At 40.6% G+C, this 27,764-nt stretch overlaps 1 protein-coding gene across 2 annotated transcripts in view; it reads right to left on the bottom strand.

Moving 5' to 3' along the window:
* Positions 1-3,542: 3,542 nt before the first annotated feature.
* LOC126334708 (sodium-dependent nutrient amino acid transporter 1-like) overlaps positions 3,543-27,764 on the bottom strand; it is a 175,729-nt gene continuing 151,507 nt past the window's right edge. For both annotated transcript variants that reach the window (XM_049997217.1, XM_049997218.1), the window contains 7 exons: positions 25,512-25,615; positions 19,930-20,119; positions 19,671-19,847; positions 17,983-18,082; positions 11,414-11,590; positions 9,043-9,140; positions 3,543-4,561 (listed from right to left, as the gene is read on the bottom strand). In XM_049997217.1, coding sequence (XP_049853174.1) covers positions 4,394-4,561; positions 9,043-9,140; positions 11,414-11,590; positions 17,983-18,082; positions 19,671-19,847; positions 19,930-20,119; positions 25,512-25,615 — 1,014 coding nt within the window. In that variant the 3' untranslated portion in view covers positions 3,543-4,393. The remainder of the gene's footprint in view (positions 4,562-9,042; positions 9,141-11,413; positions 11,591-17,982; positions 18,083-19,670; positions 19,848-19,929; positions 20,120-25,511; positions 25,616-27,764) is intronic.

The raw sequence follows: 27,764 nt of genomic DNA on the forward strand, positions 1-27,764 counted from the left end.
CCCAGGGAAGCGTCCTGGGACCTCTACTGTTCCTGATCTATATAAATGACCTGGGTGACAATCTGAGCAGTTCTCTTAGACTGTTCGCAGATGATGCTGTAATTTACCGTCTAGTAAGGTCATCAAGACCAGTATCAGCTGCAAAGCGATTTAGAAAAGATTGCTGTATGGTGTGTCAGGTGGCAGTTGACGCTAAATAACGAAAAGTGTGAGATGATCCACATGAGTTCCAAAAGAAATCCGTTGGAATTCGATTACTCGATAAATAGTACAATTCTCAAGGCTGTCAATTCAACTAAGTACCTGGGTGTTAAAATTACAAACAACTTCAGTTGGAAGGACCACATAGATAATATTGTCGGGAAGGCGAGCCAAAGGTTGCGTTTCATTGGCAGGACACTTAGAAGATGCAACAAGTCCACTAAAGAGACAGCTTACACTACACTCGTTCGTCCTCTGTTAGAATATTGCTGCGCGGTGTGGGATCCTTACCAGGTGGGATTGACGGAGGACATCGAGAGGGTGCAAAGAAGGGCAGCTCGTTTTGTATTATCGCGTTATAGGGGAGAGAGTGTGGCAGATATGATACACGAGTTGGGATGGAAGTCATTACAGCATAGACGTTTTTCGTCGCGGCGAGACCTTTTTACGAAATTTCAGTCACCAACTTTCTCTTCCGAATGCGAAAATATTTTGTTGAGCCCAACCTACATAGGTAGGAATGATCATCAAAATAAAATAAGAGAAATCAGAGCTCGAACAGAAAGGTTTAGGTGTTCGTTTTTCCCGCTCGCTGTTCGGGAGTGGAATAGTAGAGAGATAGTATGATTGTGGTTCGATGAACCCTCTGCCAAGCACTTAAATGTGAATTGCAGAGTAGTCATGTAGATGTAGATGTAGATGTATGAACAGATTAACAGGGTGCTTGTGGGTAGTCCTCTTAGTTCGGTTGTGACCAGTTTGTTTCTGGAGACCTTTGAACAACAGGCGTTGCGGACTGCTACTATAAGTCCTGCCATGTGATACCATTTTGTCGATGACATTTTCGTAGTATGAACACACGGTGCAGAAGAGTTGGATGCTTTCCTGATACTTATCAACAACATAATTTGGAAAATCCAGTTTACTATGGAACGGAGAATAATGACCAACAGAATTTTTTTGATGAGTGTCTTTTCAAACTAGGGGACGGGACAGTGACACATAGGGAATATAAAAAGACACACATACTGGTCATTTCCTTCATAAAGATTCTAACCACCACCCCAGAAAAAAATGAGGTGTGATTAAAACATTGGTAGATGAAGGGTACAAAATTTGTGAACTGAGTTATTTACAAGACGACGTCGAACATCTACGGTCGACATTGAGGCAAACAGATCAGTAGGGCACTTTACCCTGTGGAGAGAATCAGGATTAATGAGGAACAACAGCCGACCAAAGGGAAAGTTTCCTTTCGTTCATTAGTAAGATTACAAATCTCTTTGTATGGCGTGGGAACTGAGACACACTAGTGAGATAATGTTTAAGATCGGCAAAAGATAAACATGGTTTGGCTACACAGTGAGTATATAACATTCGTTATAGTTGTGGATTGGTTTATACTGGTACCACGAAAAGACGTGTTATCACCCGTTTGGTTGAACACAGGAGCACTGCCACCTGAGACACAAGGATAAAAGGGGCAAAGCGGAACATGATTACCAAGAGGATGATCATGAAGTAACATTCTGTTAGACGTCCGTCATATCGGAAACATCGCATTATCATTCGCGCATTTATAGAGTGGCTGTTGAGATTTGTAAACACCGTAATAATTTTAACAGAAAAGAACGAAGCGTTAAATCAGATAAAATCTGGATGTCAGCGTTTCACCATAAGAATGACGATCGATTACTTTCAATTGAGAATATTAGCATTACCTGAGATAGTTCTGTAGTCACTGTCATATGATGGACTGTGGTGCCCTCTACGCTGTCTATATATTCGGAGTTCTCTCGAGTTCTGATTGCAGTACGCCGCTTTACCACTGACGGTGTCTCCAGCAGTCGGAGATGAAAAGCTAGGAGAAAGCTTTATACATTGACTACGGCGTTTTAGCCCAGAAGTTCCAAATGAAGTCAGTACTGACCGTGAAATCCTATACTGTATGAAAATATATCTGGTTTTTCCTGTTTCTTCCCACTTCGAGTCTTCGTTAAGGTTAATTCATTGTTCATCGTCTCTGTAATTAAGCAGCATTGCAACTAATTCTAAACAAGAGAATGTGTTGTTATTGGGATATGTGAAAAACTATTATTTTGTTCGTAAGGTTAAGAGCCATAATATTTAATACTGCTACTTGGAAGTTTTCATTTCTTTTTTCTGTGATAGTTATAAAAGGAAGGTGATAAGTCCATTATACTGAAAATAATTAAAACGTAAAGTATATGAAAATAGAGGGCTACATAGGTTGTGGAAAGAATAAAACGAAATTGTCACACTTTCTGAAATTTCATGGGAATATTATTCTGTTGCTACTGCTTTTTCTCACCTGGATGGAAAAAATATGAGCACGTTTTCGCAACCAGATCTTGACCTTTTTGTGGAATGTTGAAAGATAAACAAAAATAGTATCTATTCAGAAAGATGTATTTTATTTATGGTAACTGAAAGGAACTGTAATAAAATTCACTTTTTGTAACTGACTGGGTAATGTCTGGAACTCCATCATTTCCTCCATTTGTACTAATAGAATTAACGAGTTCGCTGAACCCCACGGAGAGTAGCAACCCTTTGGAATAACGCATTACTTCCACAATTCCCCACCGAGGGCACTGGCTACCGGGTGATTTGGTTTGTCTGTCAGCACGGTTTTAACGCATAGGCCGAACACACACCGCGTGCTTGTAAAATGTAGAACGCTAGAAGGTTGCATTACGCTTCGATGACTCATCTAGTACTGATAGATACCCAGTCGAAATATCGTGGAGTGTAGATAATTACGATCAACTCAAGCCCGAAATATCTTTGAACATTCAATTCACCTTGGAACATTTTAAAATTCTCACTGGTAGTATTTGTCGTGAACACATAGTGCGTGGTGGGGCGATCACAATGTTGTACAAATAATTCAAAATCCAAGATCGCTAAAAATCCGATGATGGCACCTTTATTGTGTTGAAACCGGTTATCCAGTAAACAGTATTTAAGCGATCTTGGCTTTTGAATTATTTCTACGATAGTATTTGTGTTTGTCCCCCATATAACTTACAAAAACCTTATCTAAACCGCAACGGCTAAGCTATGAAGCCTCCTACACAACCAAGCACAGAAGTGTATTTCTTATACTATGGTAAACAATATAACTGTCTTTTATCACTTCCTTTTTGCACAGTGGTCTGAATATTGAGAAATTAGAAAGTAAATCACATGCTATATTAAATTTTACGATTCTTCTTGATGTTTTCAGACTATGCCTCACATATGTTAACCGAAGTAAGGAAGAAAAATAATCAACAGGTAATATAACATTAGTGCCAGTCACAAACAAAAAGCTACCATTTTTAAAGAATTATTTATTGTTAACGCAATAAACTAACAAAGCAATAATTTTTAGACAATTCACTAAAATATTTAGAAATATAGATCATCACTGTAGTGATGACAAAATATTTACAGCCCGATAGTCTGACAATAGTAATATCACAAAACTTATTTTTAGTTGGTAGAGTCTCTGCTGTAATGTCACAGTCAGAAATTCTCTCTGTATAATAGGTGATCAGTGTACACGGTACAGATCAATTTGAAACATATACAAATAAGAAATTGTACATTCTTTACACTTACACTAATATCACAATTGAGCCTTACGAAATAGAGGTAAACTTTCGCATGTGTATTCTTAACACAGCAAGTGGATTCACATCACAGCCAGCTCGTCTACTCCTGAGTATTGGAGAACTTCCGACAGACAGAGAGATATTGAAACAGCAAACTCATCCACAATTCTGCCATTCTCAAACTGCATTAATATTGGTCCGACCATGAGCATGGTATACCCCACATACGTTTTCTGTAAAGCTTTTCAACTGGAGTGAAGTAACGTGGCATAAATTTGCTTATGAATTTCGTCATGGGCAGTTACAAAGCTCTTCCGTTTATTTTTCAGCAACGTCAGTTGTTCTTAACCACTGTTTTACTGTGACCAGTCCAAATTAAGGAACGTGCTTGGAAATACGGCATTGTTAGTCCAGCATCTACTGGATTCGACACATTTTCAGTCTTCCCTATACATGTCAGTGGAATACTTTACTATATCAAGTTGAACTTTTTTTATGTCAGAGAAAGTCAGTGCACCGCAGCACGTGGACTGTGGATGATTTGTACACACATAGATCCTCCCAGTGTCTTTTCAAGGTCTTCCGCAGCCCAAATAGCGAAATATAAGTGTTTTAAATAGTCCGTGATCTTTAAGCTGAATTTCTCTTTTCTTATTGGCTTTGAATTCCAACCATTCACCTCTTCGTTTGTCGTTTTTAGGACCCCACTTGGCCGACGGCGTGAACGACAGTCGGAATGCCTGCAACAAGATAATTTTTTTTTTACAATTAGCTCAATGAAAAATCATAATGACAGCATAGCCAACATTTCCGTACTTCATACCTCTGACAGACCACACTTTTACATATTCTAGGTGTTAGGTTAGCGTTTATTAGAGAAATGGTAATCCGAAACGTAAATAGCACGAAAATAAAATTTTATCCAACATAAGCTACAGAAAACAATATTTCATTATGGAAGTAAATCTTTTCGAGAGAGAAACAGATTTCGAACACTTTCTGTTCTAGAGTATAACAGACTGAGGAGTTGACACAGTAGACAATAATCCGCCTATTTATAATAAAGAATTGGAAGTACTAATTATAAGCTAATTAGGTACAAAAATAGTATAAAACAAAGACTACCCGAAGAAGCCTTGAAGGCCCAACGTTACCGAGCGACCGACGTGTCATTCTCAGACCTTAGGTGTCACCAGATGAGGATACAGAGTGGCCTGTGGTCAGCACACCGCTCTCCGGCCGTTGTGAGTTTTCGTGACCGGTATCACTACTGCTCAGTTATGTGTTCAAAGATCTGGAGGCCAGACCCCATGCAGTATTATGCCTCTCCAGACTGTAACACCCTGAGCATCAGTACCAACATGTTCGAAAGCGTCCGTGGGTGCACTGCGCGTTCTCATTCCTCATCACATGCAGGTACGTCCAGCATTGTTGAACAGGGTCGTTTTGGTTGTACGGGTGTCGGGAGGGCATATGTTGCATGGTTCGAGATCTTTTAACACATTACAATCACATATCAGTGTAACTGTCACAGGGATTCCATCCACGTGTGCGTTTTTCAGGAGACTTCTTTTTTAAGAATGATAACGTCGGGGGTCAGTCACAGTTCTTTGAATAATCTGATTATTCAAAGAACTGCGACTGACGCCCGAACAACAGGGAACTGGCATGCACAGAGACTAGAAAATTTTGCACTGATAATGGCTGGGCATTAGCCGAAATCTAGGTATGCGAAATAGAACGTGCAAAAATAAAGACGATTGATTGCTGCACTTTATAATTTTTAAAACGTACTTTTTTCTCCTCACCTTGCTGTTTACCAAAGGTAAAAAGAGATGTCATGTGGAAACTCGTAACAACAAATGCAGATATTAATTACTATGACAGTATAGCATTTGGTCCTACTCAAAGAGAGGGGTTACATATTTGGAGTTACAGTTAGGTGTGGGCTAAGAAATAGAGTTGAAGCGTCAAAAATACGTACCAAACATAGCAGAAAATACACAGCCCGACAAAAGAAAATGAAGAACCCAGAAAGGGAGGAGAAAACGAAATTAAATCCTCGCAGGTTGAGAGGATCCACGTTGTTATTGCATTGATTACAAAACCGAGCCACATTTGCAAAGAACTTGGCAGTATGACCCCGTTTATCAATATGAGTTGCAACCCCGTGGCCTGGGTTCATGCAAAGACTCCATTGGAAAGGTTGTCATAAAGCTCTTGTCTTCTCTTCTGAGGCAAGTTGACCCACATCTGTAGTACCTGGTCTTTGATATCCTGGATACCGGAAATGGGATGGATTTGACGTCTGGGATGGTCTCGTACCTGCTCTGTCAGCGAAAGATCTTGGAATCTTGATGGCCACGGGAGTACCTCAACATCACGCAGCAGCTTCACAGAGCAACACGATGCTTGCAGATGAGCATTGTCATGTTGAAAAATGACACCAGGATACCATTGCGTAAGAAGTAACATAAGGAGGTGCAGGTACTGTTGTGCCGTCAAGTTCCCTCAGACACTTCAAGCCGTTATCTGAAGTCACACCTGATGGCTCCCAACGCTATGACGCCAGGAGTAACAGCTTTGACCCTCCCCAAAATTTTGGACGAATGAGACCTCTTCCCAGATCACTGCCATACTCGGAAAAGATTGTCATCGATGTAGTGTAGAACCGGGATTCAACGCTGAACACAGTGCGATTGCCAGCCGCGGTGGTCTCGCGGTTCTAGGCGCGCAGTCCGGAACCGTGCGACTGCTACGGTCGCAGGTTCGAATCCTGCCTCGGGCATGGATGTGTGTGATGTCCTTAGGTTAGTTAGGTATAAGTAGTTTTAAGTTCTAGGGGACTGATGACCTCAGAAGTTAAGTCCCATAGTGCTCAGAGCCATTTGAACAGTGCGATTCTATTCATCAGCAATCCATGTTTCCCGGCCACGGCCCCATTCCAAACGCCGCCGCTTGTGTTGTAGTGTTAACGGGAGCGGACCTTAATTCGGTACTCTGGCTGCTTCTAGTCTCCGGCCAATTTTACAGGAAGTATATTACTCGTTCTTAGATGGAGGGTCAGATCTGAATGGGCTGCAGTGTGCTTGGTGCAAAATGCGGAATTTCTCTCTTATAGTGGTCAAACGTTGTCGACCGGAACAATAGGCCACTGGCACTTGTGAATGTTCCACAAATCTGGATGTAGTATGATTCGAATGGTCGACCAACGGAGACCCACAGTAATGCCCCTCCCAGAATCTGTCAGATGTTGAAAATGCTGTCTGACAGGAATACGTTGGATCTATGCTTTCTTCACAGTGATTACGTAGGTCTGACATTGTTCTCACCTGTATCTACCCTACAACAACATGAAACACGAACAGGATTAACGGCGGCCTTTCTACAGTGAAGCGCCAAAGAAACTATTACAGGAATGCGTATTCAATTACAGAGACTTGTAAACAGGGAGAATACGGCGCTGCGGTCAGCAACGCCTATATAAGGCAATAAGCGGTGAGAGGCGTGTGCAGTTGGAGTGATACGGGACCCCTAATACGTGTAGATACGACTGTGACAGGTAACACGTACGTAAGCATCCTGTCTGGCCACTTGCATCCGTTCATGTCCATTGTGCATTCCGACGGACTTGGGCTATTCCAGCACGGCAATACGATGCCCCACACATCCATAACTGCTACATAGTGGTTCCAGGAACACTCATCTGACTTTAAACACTTCCGATGGCTACCAAACTCGACAGACTTGAACATTATTGAGTACATCTGGGATGCTTTGCAACATGCTGTTCAGAAGAGATTCCACCCCTCTGCACTCTCCCGATTTATGGAGAGCCCTGCAAGATTCATGAAGTCAGTTCCCTCCAGCACTACTTCAGACATTATTCGTGTCCATGCCACGTCGTCTTGAATGCACTTCTGCATCCTCTCGGAGGCCCTACCAGTATTATGGAGGTGTAGAAGTTTCTTTGGCTTTTCAGTGTATCTGTCACAGAGAACTGAATCTCCGTTTATTTACATAACTGCCAACAGTGTGTACGTGTACGAACTAAAATGAACACCCGATCGTGTCTACTCTGGGTGCTCCACTTTTTGTGTCAGGCAATGTAGTTCAAGAAGAGCTTTTAATTGAGGATATGATCTTTTAATTGCAAATAAAGTAAAAATGAGTTACAATGGCTGTGACTAACAACTGATTGATGAAGTAAACTATTAGGCTAGTTTCCAGATTCGAAACTAGATTTTAGTAGCACCAGCTGGCAGAGTATGTAACACTTAATATGTGCGCTCCAATATAATGGCACCCGCTGATCTATAATCTTGCTACAAGCGACACCGTTTGCATAAACTTTAATGCTGGCTGGAGAAGAAAAGGGCTGTAAGAGAAGTCTAAGGAAGATAACTGGCTTTCCGGTCAATAGTGGCGGTGAAAATTTCTTCCGCCATAGTTTGGACTAGATGTGCACGTGTCGAGCGCCTTACTAAGATAACGCGCCTCGTAGCTGAGGTCGTTTTTGTGTACAGTGATGGGCGAATCAGAAGTATCCGATTCAAACTTAGATAGTATTTTGGGAAAAGCGGAAGAGAAATGCATAAAATTCGTGTTCGCCACGTTCTCGCCAACGTTCTGGGCTAGGGACATACTCAACAAAATTACCAACATGAAACAGTTACAGAAGTACACCGGCTATCTTCTCATTTTTTAAAATTATTTTATGTAGCATTTCTGCCTGTATTCAAAATACGACGAGATGTAGATAACATTTTGGTTCTGCAGAATTGTATTGAGTATTACGCTGATCCCAGCGCAAGTCAATTTACTTTATTGTTGTGGTGAAATTAGTTGATATCGTTACTGAACCAAGTCTCGTGCAATCATAAACGCATATGCAAGGGTTTCTGTACACTTCTGCTGACATAAGCAGATAATGTTCAAAGATTTAAACTATTTGTTATGAAAGGTGTAAACGTAGATAATATAACGACTTATCTATTTAGCGTATGGTGGATACTAAGATAGAAAATTTGCCCTTACTCTCGGCCTAAATCTCAACATCTGATGCCACCAAAGACAATAAATACCAGTCGAATAAACTTGCATTGTGTCATTTATATAACCCTTACAGTGCGATTACACCACTGTGAACTGAATAATTTCATTCAGTGTGGAAGTATGCAATATAAATTAAAGAAACAATGTAATGAATATAAAGATTTACCTCTTTCCAAGTGCGACCAGATCGGTTCTTCGCAAGAATATATATTATCCACAACGGACACTGCAGAACAGAAAATCCAAATACAGTCCAGGCCGCCACTGCACAAAAAAAAGAAGCAATTTAGTTTGTCTGGAAAGCGTTACAACATGAACTTAAGGTTTAACTTAAGTAGTAGAGGAAATCGTGTGCGAAGAAGTAAAACTGAAGGAATCAATCTCATATTAATTGCACATTCTAGTGTATTTAAAGATTTTAGGAAGTAGCCAGAAATCTATATAATTTCACATGGTGGCTCTGCTTAAGTTTTGCTATCTTCTAACAAGATATGCCGTGTAGATATCAGCTGCTACAATACCTAGCTCTGAGTGGGGCCAGCAGTGATTAAGACAATGGATGGACTCGCCTTTGGCAGGACAGAGGTTCAGATCCCAGTCTGACCATCTAGATTTACGCCTTCCATGGTTTCCCAAGTAATTTAAGATATGTACCTGGGTGACTGGTTTGAAAAGGAAACGGATGATTTTCTTCGCCATTCCCCATCTTTCCCTAACCCTGGCATGTGCACCGTCTCACCTGACCTTGCAGTCTGAAGGACTTTAAACCTATGTTTTACTTCTTTTTTTTTTTTTTTTTTGTACCCTGTGAGAAGAGGTTTGCGAAACATCTGAAAGAATCACTTTGTACGACCGTACATAAACCATAACACCAAAATGTTCGGTAAGTGAGCCTTACACAAACGTGTATAGGTTCGTGAGTACGCAGTACAAACTGCTCAGCATTGGTTGCTGAATTTATTAAAGAAATCAATTTCATGTATCAGTTTGCGTGCATTGTGAATATTTTGTTAACAGTATAGTCTAAACTGCCATTAAATTTTTCTTGCACTTATTGCCCCGTTTTGACTATTGGCATCATCAGATATCAAAAAGCTTAGAATCTGCAGAAATATAGTCAATGTCACTCTTGAAACCTACGCCATATCGCCTCGAGGAGGCTAGGAATTGTTTTTAATACCGACTCTGAATCTCGCTCTGTAACGTAGAAGCTGTTTGATTTCTTATGGTGGCAGTAGCCGAAACGGCTAAAGCTACACAATTCTTAGGGTGATAACAGTCATTTCAGACAAGGTGCTTTACGTCAAGCAGTGTGTTTTTATACCAGTGATGAAGGGAACATGCAAGAAACGCGTATTCAGTGTTCAGAATTCTTCAGTTGTTTGAGTATACTAAGACAGTGCACGGCCCGTTTAGTTGGAGGACGCCTGCGTCTGTCTTGACATGATTCTTCCTGGGCGATCGATCAGTTACTGTGGCCCGAGAAGTTGGTGCCACACACTCTTCACATAAGAAAATTACATATTTTTCTTCGGTGCTGGCCGTAGGAATCGTAGATCCTGTACTGGAAAAATATTTCCAATCATTGTTACAATCTATCCCGAAATGTCCAATACATATCCTTCAACTGAATATCTGCTAAATGTACTGACAACAAGGCTGTGGACTACGAGGAAGATTTATGCACCTTCTTAATCTTTGTTAAACGTACTTAAATATACAACTTTTTGAGGCTGGTTTCATCTCTCTGTCGTGATTGGGACAAATATAAACAAAGTTTATGACCAGATTAAAGATTTATGAACGATCCGTTTTATCAGAATATCTACATATTATGACAGTGAAGAGGAGAAATCATAATCATTTTGCTTATCGACATGTGCTCAATTTCGATGGAGATGGGAACGATATTTATGGGCAAGGACACAGCAAATTTGTCATGCACATACTGTTGTGCAAAACACGCCTTTATCGGAATCTTTTCTTACCAGTCACTCCACAGTTACATACTGTTACACATGCGTTTTATAGTTTCCGTGTGGCACATATGTTATTTAATAATCTCAAACACTGGGAATTTTAACTAATTTGTATCCTCATCTTTTTGGTCATCCTGTACTTACTCGCAAACTTTAACTTTGATAATCATACATACATTTTAATTCCTTTCTTTCATTTTTATCTTGTAGTTTGTGTCACTAAAAGTACTTATTTATTATTTTGTGTGTTATTAACGATCTCCTAACTGGTTTTAGAGTACGATTTTAGCTACCTGTATGTATCATTGATATTTCATTCCAAAAATCCGAGATCTAGTGCCATACGACCACATATTCAATCGTAGTTTAAACAACATATTCTTCTCCTTTTTTCCACGTAGTGTATTTTTTTACGTATTATACATAATTTCCTGAGATATTTTTACCTTCTACACAGCAATTACCATCGGTCCGCTTCGATCTTTGTGATTAAAACTGCATTAGTCCACAGTTATTTTAATAAGAACACAAATATTCATTTTAATGCTAATCACTTACCGTATGACGCGTCGTCGTAGTATTTTCCAGAATACGTCAGTGGAGCAGATGTAACGAGAGAGTATATCAAAACCAATATCAGCACGACAGGCGTAATGAAACCCCAACAGATCCTCCAGTACATTCCCACTCTGTGTCCCAGCATGAATTCTACATCCTGGCAGAAGTTATCCATTCCTGGAAAAGTACATCATATTTTAGTCTACTTAGTAAACACTGAAAAAATCAAAAGCTGGAGATAAGTTTTCATTGCAAACTGGGCACAACCAACTGACGGTTTCTAAGGAGTCGGTATCTACTATATCGGGTATCTATGCTAAGAACAGAGTAATAGACTTGGGTACTCCTTTGTGCTATTGCATCATGATGAAACAATGTACTACTGTACAATTTCTGAAGGAATCAGGTCTTAAACGGATGGAAATTGACTTGCTCGTGATGACGTAGCAAGAGCCACGAATCAGCGGTATATAGGGGTCTAAATGGTTAATACTAAGAGCGAAAGGGTGGCTCTTATGGTATTTTGATTTTAAAACGCATACAGTGTGTCTCAGCGGGAATGGTCAATATTCAGGGATGACAGGAACGCTTATTTGATGGAAAAGCTCCATATGGACATCTGCCGTATTCCGAAATGTTTCCGAGATAGAACACATTTAACGCACATTTGTTTTTGGGTTAGTGGAGTGCAAGTAAGTGTCTTGCCCACCAAGCCTGTTTGATGGTTTATTCTACCCCAACATACCCCGTTGCTTTTTCCTTCAAACTAGACCGTCGTGCCTCTGGTTAAGTGCGCAGTTGTCGATGGTGTGTTGTGAGAGAAGTAGTGGCAGGGATTGAGAGTGTATCAGAGATAAGCATCCGTTAACTGTGTTTATACACGCACTTGCTAAAATGCCACACATCAACACTAATGAATAATATGCAGATATGGCGTACGTTTCCAGCTTCTTCGGTGGCAGTACCCATACTGCTGTCGAAGAATACTGTCGGCTCTTTCCGGTAAGTAGAATTCTTAACGTGAACGTGTTAAACGTACATATTGTTCAATTGATACTTTGTAAAGTGCATGGTGTAACGTTAACTAACTGCTGCACATGATTAAACCTGACAATGTAGGAATAATATAGAAAATAAATACCTGAAAGTTGGTTTGAACACTGCAGTGATACTCAGGTCATGACATTGCTAAGGCGATACGGCTTGGCCGTCTTCCAACCTTTCAAGGGACATAACCACTCAGTTATCCGAGTACCCGGAGGGGGGGGGGGGGGGGAGGGCAAAATTCGACATGGCACAAGGTATCTTTCATACCGAAAAACAATTGACCCAGATAAAGAAAGCGCGGTACCTGTAAGAAAAGAGTCATACCATGCAATATCACTCACTCGTCGTTACTAACGGATGCAGTGATTAGAGAAGACCGTGTTTTCCTTTATTTATGACGTCATCGGTTCACGGAGGTCTAAGAACTGTGGGTTTCCGTTTTTGTTGTTGTGACTTCAGTCTCAAGACTAGTTTGATGCAATTCTATATGCTAGTCTATATTCAGAAAGCCTTTTTATCTCTGCGTAAATATCGCAACATGCGACTATTTGAGCCTTGATCTCGCTCTACAATTGTTACCCCCTCCACCCTCATAAATACGCTTCTTTCTGTTACTAGATTAACGGTTCCTTCACGTCTCAAGTTGTGTGTCATCATCCAATCCCTTCTTTTGGTATATTTATGCCGTAAAATTATCTTTTCCCAATTAGATTCACTACCTCCTCACTTGTTACTCGATTTACCCATCTACTCATCAGCAATATTTTTCAGTACAGGATCTCTTCTTGTCTGAGTTGCCTATCGTCCACGTTTCTCTTCCATACAAGCCTCCGCTCCTGACAAATACCTTCAGAAAAGACTTCCCAACGATTAAATCTAAATCAAATGTTTACAAATTCTTCATTTACAGAAATAAATCTCTTGTTATTGCCGGTTCATATTTTATATCTCCCCTACTTCGACCACTGCAATTTATTTCACTGCCCAATTAGCAACATTCATCAACTACTTTTAGTGTCTCGTTTCCTGCACTAGTTCCTTCAGCGTCGCCTGATTTACTTCGACTACTTTCCATTACTCTTCTTTTACTTTTATTGATAATCTTATAATGTCCTTTCAAAGCGCTATCCATTCCTTTCAACTGTTCTCCCGGGCCCTTACCCGATTTTCATTGTTTTCGGAGATGTTTATTGTGAAACAACCAACCACACCTAGGTTCCAGCCACAGTTACATACCCATATGAAAGTGCCTCTGCAGTACGATATAATTTATTTTCTTTTGTTCCTTTTCTCCCCCTTTGTTCTCTTCTTTCCTTTATTTGTATTTTCTTCACACATTCGAGAGATTTATTTTGGTACAGATTTAGTAAGTCTGTTTCTATATATTACGTGGTAGCTATTTGTGAAATTGTTATTTTCCACATTTCTGATGTTCTGTGTTTGCACATTTGTTAAAATAATACTTAATTCACTTTTATTTACACGAAAATGATGATATAACATTGCGGTTTCATGTGAAATAGTAAAACATCGTACTCCGTGTAGTGCCGGGGAAGATGAGTTGAGCTTGAGGATTTTATCGAGAGATCGACAGATGAAAGCCACCGAAGGAATCCACGGAGCGAGCAGGAAAGGACCGTCGTGTCGCGCTGTGTTCGTGGCCGCTGTTATGAATCTGTTATATCGGTGTTGTGCGCATGTCTTCGGTACTTACCGCAGACAGGTAAGCTAATAACTGAACGTGCTTCTCATCGTGTGCTCGCCACTGACATTTCAAACAGTAATCTTGGAAATACGATGTGCAAATCGTCACGTCGCGTGATTAGTGGACGTACGGTATCCAGTGTGAACAGCATAAACTGATTAGTGCCTACCGTGGATTGACAAATTAAAATAGAAATATATTAATTTACTTTCATATTGTAGACCGTGGTACATGAAGTGCTTCGAGTCGTAGCCGTACGATAAACTACAAAATTCGAATTGTAAGCAGAAGTGGTTAACAAACGCAGTGACGTCGGGACACACCACGTGTTAGTTGAGGCAAGTACGTCTGATATAATTTACCAGATGCAGATACACTACTCGAAAGGAATCTATAATCGCACGTTCCTGCTGCATCCACGAACAAGCGTTCCTTAGCGTGCTTACAGAGTGAGTCACTAACTATTGTCACCAATAATAACTCCGAAAGCATGACAGTAGCTGAAAAGTTTGTGAGCAAATGTTACATGAGACAACGGGGCCCAAAATGTGACGTTGGTTTTTTGTTGCTAAGTGGTGTCGTTTCAGAGATATGAAGGCCAACTTTGTTTTTTTTTAATGGGATGCTATAGTTTGGTTCTTATTTTCTGACAGCGGCTATCGAGACGAATCCAGTGAAGTGTAATAGTAAGGTCTTTGAACGTCAACGTAGGTCACAAAGGTGGCATAAACGTCCATTTACATGAGGTGTTCGAAGTGATGACCGTTGGTACCAATGTAGTGTTGCAAACTTCTTATAATGGATTGAATGGTATTCCTTACTACATCGGCACTAATCGAAGCACATGCTCCGACAATCCTCTCTCGCATATCTTCAGGTGTAGTTGGAACGACTTTATAAACAATGTCTTTTATGAATCCCAACAAGAAAAAATCCTGAGATGTCAAGACTGGCGAACGAGCCGGCCACGACACATCTCCTCCGCGTCCAAACCAACAATTTGGGAATTGTGTCTGCAACTTATTTCTAGCCGTCAGCGAAAAATGTGCCAGACACCCATCGTGTTGATACCACATTCTGTTCCTTGTTCCTAAAGGTATTTCTTCCAATAACAGACCTAATGTTTCTTGCAGGAATGTGGTGTACTTCCTACAATTACCATTTTCTTCGATGAAATAGGGGCCTACAATTCTGTCCTCCAGAAACCCACACCATACATTCACCGACCACGGTTCTTGGTGTGCAACATGCCGAATCCAATATGGATTTCAGTTGTCCAACAATGCATGGTATGCAAATTAACATTTCCATGGTTCATGAATGTAGCCTCGTCAGTAAATAAGATCAAATTAATAAATGTGTCATCCCTCTGAATCTGAAGTTGAGCCCATCGGCAGAATTCAATGAGACGCATACAATCCGAACCAGTTAATTCTTGGTGGAGACTGATGTGGTATGGAAGATATTTATGGCGATGCAGAACACGAACAACACTACTCCTTACGATTTGACGGCAACCAACACAAGCAACTCGAACCACAGTGGCAAGAGTAGCAATTTCCGTTTCCTCGTTAGTAACTTTCCTTTGCCGGATATGTTTCCGATGCGTTAAAGATACAGTTGTCCTCTATTTATCATACATATATTTAAATGTACGACGTTGATGAGTACGTTGAGGATATCTTTCAGCGTATAAGTCTCTAGCTCTTACTGAATTTCATTGGCATTCTCCGTAAATTATTATCGTATTGACTTCTTCTTCGAAGGAATACATCATTCACATTCTCTTGATTCGACGATACTGCTCTTACTAATCCTATTAGTGTTGTATTCGAAACCGTCGAAATGGCACGTTAGGTGGATACACCGTATTCGGTGAATATTTACTATTTGCGCGATATTAAAGAGCGAATTGTCTGAGCATTTGCTTCGATAAGTGCCGATGTGATAAGGAATAACACTCAGTCCATGATAAGAGGAATGCAGCACTGCATTGATATGAATGGTCAACGCTTCGAACACCTTCTGTAAATTGACGTTCATGCCACCTTTTTGACCTTTGTTGACCTTCAAAGACCTTATTGTTACACATCATTGGGTTCATATTGACAGCCGCTATCAGAAAATAAGTACCAAACTATAGTATTCCATTTTTAAAAAAAAAAAGATCTCTGAAGCGACCCCACCTAGCAACAAAAAACCATCGTCATATTTTAGTCCTTGTTGTCCCATGCAACATTTTCCCACAAACGTTTCAGCTACTATCATACTTCCGGAGTTATTCTAGCTGGCAGTAATTAGTGACGCACCTTGTATACTAGTGCATCATGTACCAGCAGCTTGGACGAAGACACGCCAACAACATCAGTCAAGTGATGATTGACTTTGTAAACGTTATGAAGCACATCTCTCGTGAACTAATGTTGCGAATACTAATGTAAGAAAATTATCACTTGTGTTGCAGCTGTTTTGCATATTATCAATATTTCTGCACTTTCTCGAAATCACAACCCAGAACTTTTTGAGTAACATTTTCAGTAGCTTTCAAGCCTAAAAATAAAAATTATTTCATTCGTTAAATAACTTTCTAATCAGTGTTTTGACTTTAAGGGCCCTCAACGGCAAGGTTATCAGCGCCCATTAACTTTCTACACCAGAGAGTGCATTTGTGGCAAATACGCATTGCCTTCATTCTTGCAACATTACCGAGTAATTGGTAGTAACGCAAAATACTTTCAGTCTGTATTTTTCTTCCGCTTTCATTGTATTCATATGACTATTGACTGTGTTTCTGTGTGTTATTCCCACACTTGCATGTTGCGCAGTTTTTGTCGTTAAATTACTTGTTATTTATTGGAGTATGTTGGAGAGATGTTCGCGTTTTGTAGTGTCCTTTATTAAGCTCGTCAGCTGCAGCCAGTTACAAAATAGTGAGCTCCCATCGGTGAAGTATTTAGATGGGGGGGAAATCTCTGATTCTGACAGATGTGCGTTGCTATGCAAATAGTTCAAATGACACAAATGACCTTAACATCTGAGGTCATCAGTCCCCTAGAACTTAGAACTACTTAAACCTAATTAACCTAAGGACATCACACACATCCATTCCCGAGGCAGGATTCGAACCTGCGACCGTAGCGATCGCGCGGTTCCAGACTGAAGCGTCTAGAACATTTCGGCCGTTCCTGTGCATCTGGTGATATACCACAAGTCTTCATGCTGTGGTATTCCAAGCCAGTGTAAGGCCTTGTTTACTTGTTTGGCAAAGATTAATAATCTGTTCAATCTGTGTGAGCGTAATATTCAATTAATCCCGGAAAAAGCCAAAATTTTCTTGGTAATAGCTACTTCAGAATTTACGTACTTTATATTATGGGGACTTTTCATGACAGACGTATCAGCGTTCCGTCACTTTTATTAAACGAACACGATCACTTCTAGTAGGGTTTATATTACAGGGCTTTTCTGCTTCGTCTCATTCGTGGCTACAGTTTCAAGACTAAAAAAGGAAATTACGTTTAATGTTACGTAAATCAACTGCAATTGTATTTGTAGAACAGTCAAGTAATTATCAAATACTTATGTTAGTAACAGTTTGGATTGCACAATTGGTTGTACTTGCGATTTTTATATATTTATGACTAGTTGAAAGCAGCATTGTGGTTACATTTCGTGATACGTAGGCTTATTAATATTACGATGTAGTCTTTCCCGAAGTCTTTGGTTCAAAATTCATGGAAGCTATGTGGACTGTGGCTAGAATATGTAACTTATATTCATGTAACTAATATAAAAAATGAAATGATGTAGTATTTACCGTATATCCACGCCACAGCTGCCATTTCAATCGAAGCCAGCACAAAGCATGTCAGAGTTACATTGTAATAGTCGACGAGATTTAATATCCACTGACCAGCCTAAAAGAGGGAAAAAATTTAGATAAGTGCAAAGGACATATGCATGTTTGCTAGACGGAAAAGGGCTAAATCATACGATACTAAATTAGTTAGAAGCAGTAGATAGAGTTAATTACCTTTTCGATTGATCGGTGCTCTTAGTTTACACTGTTGCAAATGAAATTTATTCCGATTAAGGAATATTTAAATTAAATGGCGCTACTTACAAGGGAATCTCCCCATCGCACCCCCCACAGATTTAGTTATAAGTTGGCACAGTCGATAGGCCTTGAAAAACTGAACACAGATCAATCGAGAAAACTGGAAGAAGTTGTGTGGAACTATGAAAGAAGTAAGCAAAATATACATCTACGTGACTACTCTGCAATTCACATTTAAGTGCTTGGCAGAGGGTTCATCGAACCACAATCATACTATCTCTCTACTATTCCACTCCCGAACAGCGAGCGGGAAAAACGAATACCTAAACCTTTCTGTTCGAGCTCTGATTTCTCGTATTTTATTTTGATGGTAATTCCTACCTATGTAGGTTGGGCCCAACAAAATATTTTCGCATTCGGAAGAAAAAGTTGGTGACTGAAATTTCGTAAAAAGGTCTCGCCGCGACGAAAAACGTCTATGCTGTAATGACTTCCATCCCAACTGAGTAGTCCATGGGTAAGATATGCAACGTCAAGGTTATTATTTCTTCAGGAGCACCGTGGTCTCGTGGTTAGCGTGAGCAACTGCGGAAAGAGAGGTCCTTGGTTCAAGTGTACCCTCGAGTGAAAAGTTTCATTTTTTATTTTCAGGTTATGTGACAAACTCTTATGTTTTCATAACTTTTTGGGAGTCCTTATCACATCCACAAGAGAACCTAAATCGGGTAAGGTAGAAGAATCTTTTTACCCATTCGCCAAGTGTACAAGTGAGGCGGGTCGACAACATATTCTTGTCATTTGACGCACATGCCGTCACCAGTGTCGTATAGAATATATCAGACGTGTTTTCCTGTGGAGCAATGACCTTGCGATCAAATGTTTTCGGTTCCCATTGGAGAGGCACGTCCTTTCGTCTACTAATCGCACGGTTTTGCGGTGCGGTCGCAAAACACAGACACTAAACTTATTACAGTGAACAGAGACGTCAATGTACGAACGGACAGATCATAACTTTGCGAAATTACACATTTCACTCGAGGAAAGACTTGAACCAAGGACCTCTCCTTCCACAGGTGCTCACGCTAACCACGGGACCGTGGCGCTCCTGAGGTCACACTACCCTCGATGTTGCGTATCTTGCGCCTGGACCACTCAGCTTGTATATTTTGCTTATTTTTTTCCATAGTTCCACACAACTTCTTCCAGTTTTCTCGAATGATCTGTGTTCAGATTTTCAAGGCCCATCCACTGTGCCAACTTATGACTAAATCTGAGGGGGGGGGGGGTGCGATGGGGAGGTTTCCTTGTCAGTAATTAACGACTAAAATTCATCAGTGATATTACCATGTTCTCAGCAGTACTATCGAACAGCTGATATCTTACAATTCAGTGTGAGCTATAATAGGCTCCTGCGCAAGGCTATCTGGGAAAAGTATGGCTTCTCTCACCGGTGTGATGTAGACCAGTCCTGTGAGGAACCCGCCTACGCACGTCAAGGCAGCGACCATCCACTGCTTGATGCTGGGGAAGTCATCGCGGATGATAGTATTGACGGCGCTGTCCAGCGCCACGGCGCTTCCGACGCCCAGCACGAAGAGCATGAAGAAGAAGAGCACCGCGAACAACTGAAAATAGGAGGGAAACAGGTCCTGATGCGCTGGTCACCTCATCATATGTTCCTCAACATATATCATTTTTTCCTCTCACCTGCGGTACAAATTCGAACTTCGCGATGGCATCAGGGTACGAGATAAAAGCTAGTCCAGTCCCACTATTAACTACTGCAGAAATGTCGTCTATTCCCATTTCATAGGCGAGGTTTCCAAGGATGGAGAATATGGTGCAGCCTGCTAAGATACTTGTAAATGTGTCCAACGTAGTCACAATCAGCGCGTCTCTAAAAAAAAGGAAAAAATGAGAAACTTCAGAATGGCAACAATAAGTAGCAACAATATTAGAAGTTAACCAGCTTTCGACGCGTGTCAGTGGTTTATATCCTGTGCAGTACTCCGTCAGTAATCACTCAACAGAGGAAAGTCCATTGGACTTGACGGGATACCAATTCGATTCCACACAGAGTACGCGAAAGGCTTGCCCCCCTTCTAACAGCCGTGTACCCCAAGTCTCTAGAGGAACGGAAATAATTGGAAAATAGCACAGGTTCAAATGTTCAAACGTGTGTGAAATCTTGTGGGACTCAACTGCTAAGTTCATCAGTCCCTAAGCTTACACATTACTTAACCTAAATTATCCTAAAGACAAACACACACACCCATGCCCGAGGGAGGACTCGAACCTCCGCCAGGACAAAATAGCACAGGTAGTTCCAGTTTTCAGGATGGGTCGTCGGGCAGATGCGCAAAACTATGGACCTATATCTCTGACATCGATCTGTTGTAGAATTTTACAATATGTTTTTTGCTGGCGTAAAATGTCATTTCTAGAAACCGAGAATCTACTCTGTAGGAATCAACACGGATTCCGGAAACAGCGATCGTGTGAGACCCAACTCGCTTTATTTGTTCATGAGACCCAGAAAATATTAGATACAGGCTCCCAGGTAGATGCCATTTTCCTTGACTTCCGGAAGGCGTTCGATACAGTTCCGCACTGTCGTCTGATAAACAAAGTAAGAGCCTACGGAATATTAGACCAGCCGTGTGGCTGGATTGAAGAGTTTTTAGCAAACAGAACACAGCATGTTGTTCTCAATGAAGAGACGTCTACAGACGTTAAAGTAACCTCCGGCGTGCCACAGGGAAGTGTTATGGTACCATTGCTTTTCACAATGTATATAAATGACCTAGAAGATAGTGTCGGAAGTGTCATGGAGCTTTTCGCGGATGATGCTGTAGTATACAGAGAAGTTGCAGCATTAGAAAATTTCAGCGAAATGCAGGAAGATATGCAGCGGATAGGCACTTGGAGCAGGGAGCGGCAACTGACACTTAACATAGACAAATGTAATGTATTGCGAATACATAGAAAGAAGGGTCCTTTATTGTATGATTATATGATAGCGGAACAAACACTGGTAGCAGTTACTTCTGTAAAATATCTGGGAGTATGCGTGCGGAAAGATTTGAAGTGGAATGATCATTTAAATTAATTGTTGGTAAGGCGGGTGCCAGGTTGAAATTCATTGGGAGGGTCCTCAGAAAATGTAGTCCATCAATAAATGAGGTGGCTTACAAAACATACGTTCGACCTATACTTGAGTATACCTCATCAGTGTGGGATCCGTACCAGGTCGCGTTGACAGAGGAGATAGAGAAGATCCAAAGAAGAGCGGCGCGTTTCGTCACAGGGTTATTTGGTAAGTGTGGTAGCGTTACGGAGATGTTTAGCAAACTCAGGTGACTGACTCTGCAAGAGAGGCGCTCTGCATCGCGGTGTAGCTTGCTGTCCAGGTTTCGAGAGGGTGCGTTTCTGGATGAGGTATCGAATACATTGCTTCCCTCTACTTATACCTACCGAAGAGATCACGAGTGTAAAATTAAAGAGATTCGAGAGCGCACGGAGGCTTTCCTGGCAGTCGTTCTTCCCGCGAACCATACGCGACTGGAACAGGAAAGGGAGGCAATGACAGTGGTACGTAAATTGCCCTTCGCCACACACCGTTGCGTGGCTTGCGGAGTATAAATTTAGATGTAGATGTAGATAGGCCTACATCACATTCATATACTTCGAATGTGCGAGATGTTTGCTCCACCAGAGCAAATAACGTATAATAAATATAGTTGCTAAAACTAGTGAGTGCTTTAGTATGATAGAAAAATTTTACTGTGAGGTATAGAGTCCACCTAGGATACGGTGGCCGAAGCGGCAGTGAGCAATTCTCGGCTAAGCCCGTGGCTAGTTCATTCGTTTGTTCGGAAGGGGAGGCTGACAATGTTCTCCCCATTCGGCCAGTCGGTGCTGACAAAATCCAGGCCCAAGCCCTGCGATCTTTCTCAAACGATCTTATAGAAACTATTGGGTAAAAACATTTCATTTTTGCCTTACGTATAGCTTTATATATAAGCTTCATGATGACGTACCAATCGTTTCGTTCATGGTCTTAGATATTGTGATATTTGCATGGAAGTAAGGCACTGCGCGAAATTAGAGAAAGTTTGCAATGAAAAAGAAAGGGGTCGCTATGAATTAGAGTTTGGTGCATATTACATAATATGTTGCTGGGTATCAAATTTACCCAACATATGGAATTTTTCTTTAGACTTGGGTGAAGATCCCTATATGTCACTAATCTCGAGAAACTTAATCTGATATAGTTCATTCATTTGCGACCGCACGTGCCAGCGCTAAAGCCACAGTGAAGTATCCACAACATTTCTCATATTTCATAAACGGTTTGCGATATCGACATGAGAGTTTGACAATGATAGCACACAAAGAGGAGAGTCTCGCCACTCATGACGCTCCCACAGAATTTAGAAAGTCAGGCGAAAATAAATCGCTGCTTTTTCGCATTTTCAGCGGAATTCCTTTTACATAGTAACTAAAGCAGAGGTGGCAGTAGATCCGCTTGAATGTCCACCACGCAAGTGTGGGTGTGGAGGGGCTCCACTTAATATAGCGGTCCACTTAATATTTACAACACAATATGAGCGCAGGCTGCAGTTTACAACCGCACTTCCCCTCCAACGCTTGCTGTTTCTCCTGGAGCGCTTGCCAACAACCAACACCACTACTGCCCTCTCCACGCGTGCCCTACCGATTGTGCAGCTATCCGTCAAGTTGCTCCGCGTGCACTCTACTAGAGCACCAAGTTCAGTTTGAGAAAGATTTTATAATCAGTGGCTACCTCATGTTTCGCATGGGACGTAACGTTACGATTTTCTGACATTGTCAAGCAGAATAAAAGAACCCTCAGCCAAATCCTTTTTAGTTGTGAGAATCTGCACTGTGCAGGACACCACTGACTGTTCAACATATTTTTTGCTAATTCTGAGAAATGATTCAATAGCAACAAAAATAATTCATCGTGGAAAGACTTTCTTTTTGCATCCTCCAAATCTGGAGGAACAAGTACCAGGTGATCAAAAAGTCAGTATAAATTTGAAAATTTAATAATCCACGGAATAATGTAAATAGTGAGGTAAAAATTGACATACATGCTTGGAATGACATGGGGTTTTCTTAGAACAAAAGAAGAAACACGCCATATTGCTAGACGCGTGAAAAATCTCTTGCGCGCGTCGTTTGGTGATGAACGTGTGCTCAGCTGTGACGTTCGTCATGCTTGGCCTCCCAGGATCTCAGTCCGTGCGATTATTGGCTTTGGGCTTACCTGAAGTCGCAAGTGTATCGTGATCGACCGACATCTCTAGGGATGCTGAAAGACAACATCCGACGCCAATGCCTCACCATAACTCCGGACATGCTTTACAGTGCTGTTCACAACATTATTCCTCGACTACAGCTATTGTTGAGGAATTATGGTGGAAATATTGAGCATTTCCTGTAAAGAACATCATCTTTGCTTTGTCTTACTTTGTTATGCTAATTATTGCTATTCTGTTCATATGACGCGCCATCTGTCGGACATTTTTTGAACGTTCGTATTTTTTTGGTTCTAATAAAACCCCATCTCATTCCAAGCATGTGTGTCAATTTGTACCTCTGTATCTACATTATTCCGTGATTTATTCAGCTTTCAAATTTATACTGACTTTTTGATTAGCAGGTGGATGAAAATCTTGATAAAAACAGCTATAACTCTACGTGGCAGTCATTCTCTACTCGACACTGCTTTTTGAAGCAAATACAGTGCCACTTCCCTTTTGCTCCCCAAGATGAGGCAAACAATTCCTTTTCTGATGAAGTTTTGAAGAACGTTTTTGAATATTTTTTCCTTGTAAATGAGACTAGCTGTCTATAATGAAATAGTTCTAGATCTCTGCACCGGATGTAAAACTTAAGCTGTTGGAGAAAACAGACATCAGTTTCATTAATATTATGTACGACACATCAATACGAGATTAGATTGTTCCAAACAGATAAATTATGAAATATGAGAATAACGTAGTACAGCTCTCAAAGTATGTAATTTTCTAAGATGTAGAACAGCAGATGCGTTACTAGAAACAGAAATCACTATGCGCACTTCCGATTATCTACCGCAGAACATACACAACATAAATCGTTGTTAGTTTGCTCACTGTGGGTGCCTTTAGGGCCTTTTACAACAGAGGTCGGGGCCCATTTTCTCTCCTAATGGATACGTGAACACAATGAATTTCTTTGAAGATACAGTTTCATGAAAACTCACTAATTTGCATTCATCTCAAACAGATTTTGAATTTATGCCCCCATTCTCCCACTGGTTAACAGGATGTTCCTTTCTTCTATTTACTACTCAATTGAAAATATGCTCACCTTCAGTAGTTACGTTGTTTTATTTCACCTCCTTATTTTGTCTTGACCATTGCAATAACATTTTAAATATAAACGTTGAAGTGCGACTGCTACGGTCGCAGGTTCGAATCCTGCCTCGGGCATGGATGTGCGTGATGTCCTAAGGTTAGTTAGGTTTAAGTAGTTCTAAGTTCTAGGGGACTAATGAACACAGCAGTTGAGTCCCATAGTGCTCAGAGCCATTTGAACCATGAACGTTGAATGCTGGTTATCAAAAAATCGTTCTGTCCTCCTCAGCTAGCTGCATACAGTGTTTATGGGTTTCCAGCCAAAAGATTATATTGTTTCTCGTAAATTCCCTATAAATATTTCATAATACAACAACGTTATCTCCTACCTGAATAAAAGGATTAACCTCTATATTGAGTTCTCTCAGGCCTGTATGAACTTGCATATCACATAACCCATACCCTCTCTACTTGAGAATAGATGGTGCTAAATGTCAATGGTTTTCGAAATTCCTTGGCTATGAAAGACATTCGTCCATTTTTGTGTATTATGATTTCAAAAATGATTCTAGAAGACTATCTACTGACCTTAAATGTGTTGGAGAAACGTAATATTTTTTCGCTACAAATTATAGTTATAATAGAGTCATACGATTGTAGTCTTTGTAATGAACGAATTACTAATTACCGTGGTTTTGTAGCATTTAAAAAACACAAATACTGCTAATATAAAACGTACAATGAGGTATGGTCATTATGAAAGTGAAGACCCGTTTTTCATCGTTTGGATGTGAGCACACTCTACGTCAGAGTTCATTACAACGTTAAATTGTGGCAATTTGTGTGGAATATGATATACCGTTACAAAGATTTCAGCTGTTGTGTTTGATGCAATTTAAAAATACGTTTATAGCTTCATACCTGTGAACATTGTGATTGAAGTCGTTGTATGATGAGTACATAATAAGTGGCCCGAAACAGACGGTAAGTGAGAAGAACGATTGTGTAATGGCAGCATACCAAACCTGCAAAACAAAGTACTGAAGTTTGTAAGTCAATCACAATTATTTGAAGGTAAGGTTTGGGTTGTGCGACAAAACTCAAGAGCATTTAGATAAAGTTTGTAAGCAAAGATTAATCGTAGAACTGTCTGTGAGACAAAAACAAATGAAACATCTCTTACGTATAACGATACAAATCGTCAAACTGGTGGGTGTGCAAGGGTTGTACCTGTTTACCTCACACACTGCCGAGGAAAGCTCATATTGCATGACAACCTGTACAGTGATACCGAAACAGAGAGCTACACATTCAGCACAGTAATAAAAGAACTCCTCAACCAAAGTTTACTTTTGAGGAAACCGAAAAATCAAAAAAATTGTGTTCTTTAATTTCCCTGTCAAAAACTATTTATGTTCAGTAGTTGCAAATTTTGCACCCGTTAATAATTGGAGAAAGAGAGGAGGAGACGGAAAACTTTTTTCTTGTTAAGACTTAATTCAAAACAGAAGTTCAACAAATGTTGATAGATGTCGCAAGAACTGATACCGTTCCAAATACATCTTAGGTGCAATAGTGTCTTTCGAGTTTCTTGGGGGAAGGAAATTAAATAGAAAAGCTTCCATTTTCAATATTTTGTCAATTTGAGTCCCTATCTGCTGTTCGCAAGTCCTTGAGAACTTACGAACAATGGATTAAGGATTTAGTTTCACTAAGAGGACGAGTATAGCACAAAAATTCGTTTCTTGATTTTTAAAAAGCTGTCTTAAGGAGAAAAAAAACTTTATTCAGTTTAGAGCTTTCTTTTTTATGTTTAGTGGGAAAGGTATCACCATTAACAAGCAGTATATGTCCATGCATTGCGATTCTTCTTTCTGTCCCAACTTAGTGTCAGACAAACGTAATCAGTGAGAGCAGAATTTTCTAACACTGATAGGTAGAAGATATGGAATAGAAAATCTCTTTTCAGTTTAAAGTCTGAAAATACATAACGCTAAAGGTACTCACTGATAAAATTCTCTTGGGCTTCTACCAGCTTTCGACCGAGTGAGGACTGTTGTGTGATTGCTCCTCCCGTCTTTATGCTGATGCCAAGTCCAGCGCCCGTTAAAGGTAAAAAGACTACAGCACCCACTTCAACTTTGCAATAGCTGTGTCCCAAGTTGTTCTAAACTGCACAGCGACGTCTTTATTCAACATATTTAAAAAAAAATTGTCTCTGTTGCTTCTTTTATAACGCTATTGCTGAAACCATTCATCCTTTTAAAAATAGATGTTTCGTCGAACGCAAATCGATGTCCATTTTCCAGGGCATGTTCCGCTTCCTCTGATTTCTCGGGGTACCGTAGGCGGGATCACTTTAATTTTTCTGCATAGCGCAGTCAAATAGTGCGCTGTGTGTCTGACATAAAACTGTCTACACCTACACTGCATTTTGTATATTCCTGGCGTTCTGAGGCCTACGTCATCTGTCACCGGCCTCAGAAGTTGTAGAATTTTTGCAGAAGACCTAAGGACAGAACTGATTTAACACCTCTTCAGAAGCTGGCTAATCTTTCCTGTTACTGAGCCACAGAGGGCAAAAACGGAAGCTTTTAAGTGTTCTCCTTGAGGGTTTCCTGCTTACGAGTCTTCAATTATATGGGTTGCGAGGTTTTCTCCTTCGGCAGATTTTCAGCGTCTAAAACTGTTACCGCTTGATATACCAAGGTCCTCAGAAAAGAACGTTTCTGTGTTGGTTGGTGATACTTAGTGTCGCACTGATATCCGTTCGTTTGGGTATGTTGTCGGTAAGCACTAGGGCTGAGATACTCACTTGCTTTCGGACGGACAAGAAAGTCACGTAATCGCAAGGCACAGGCCGTCTCAACTTCCACCGTGAACCAGATGTGGTCTACGAAGTTGTTGATGCGGTCCGAGAACTCTTCCAGTTTTCCACGTCCAAGAGGCCAGACATTGCAGCGCTAATAGCAACTAAGCTTTGCAGGAGCAAAGTATCCAGGGTGATGCCCTTATAGTGCACCACAAATAGACTGGCTGTAATGCAAGTTAATAGGTTTCCCAACGCGACGCCGTCCACGCACTTAAATATTTTCTAACATACAAAATATAGTGTGATGTCAGAGCGCCCTTAAAAAATTCACAACAATTACGTCAAAGCACGGTTATAGCAGA

Source organism: Schistocerca gregaria, chromosome 2 (assembly GCF_023897955.1).
Source record: "Schistocerca gregaria isolate iqSchGreg1 chromosome 2, iqSchGreg1.2, whole genome shotgun sequence".
NCBI classification, from domain to species: Eukaryota; Metazoa; Arthropoda; class Insecta; order Orthoptera; family Acrididae; genus Schistocerca; species Schistocerca gregaria.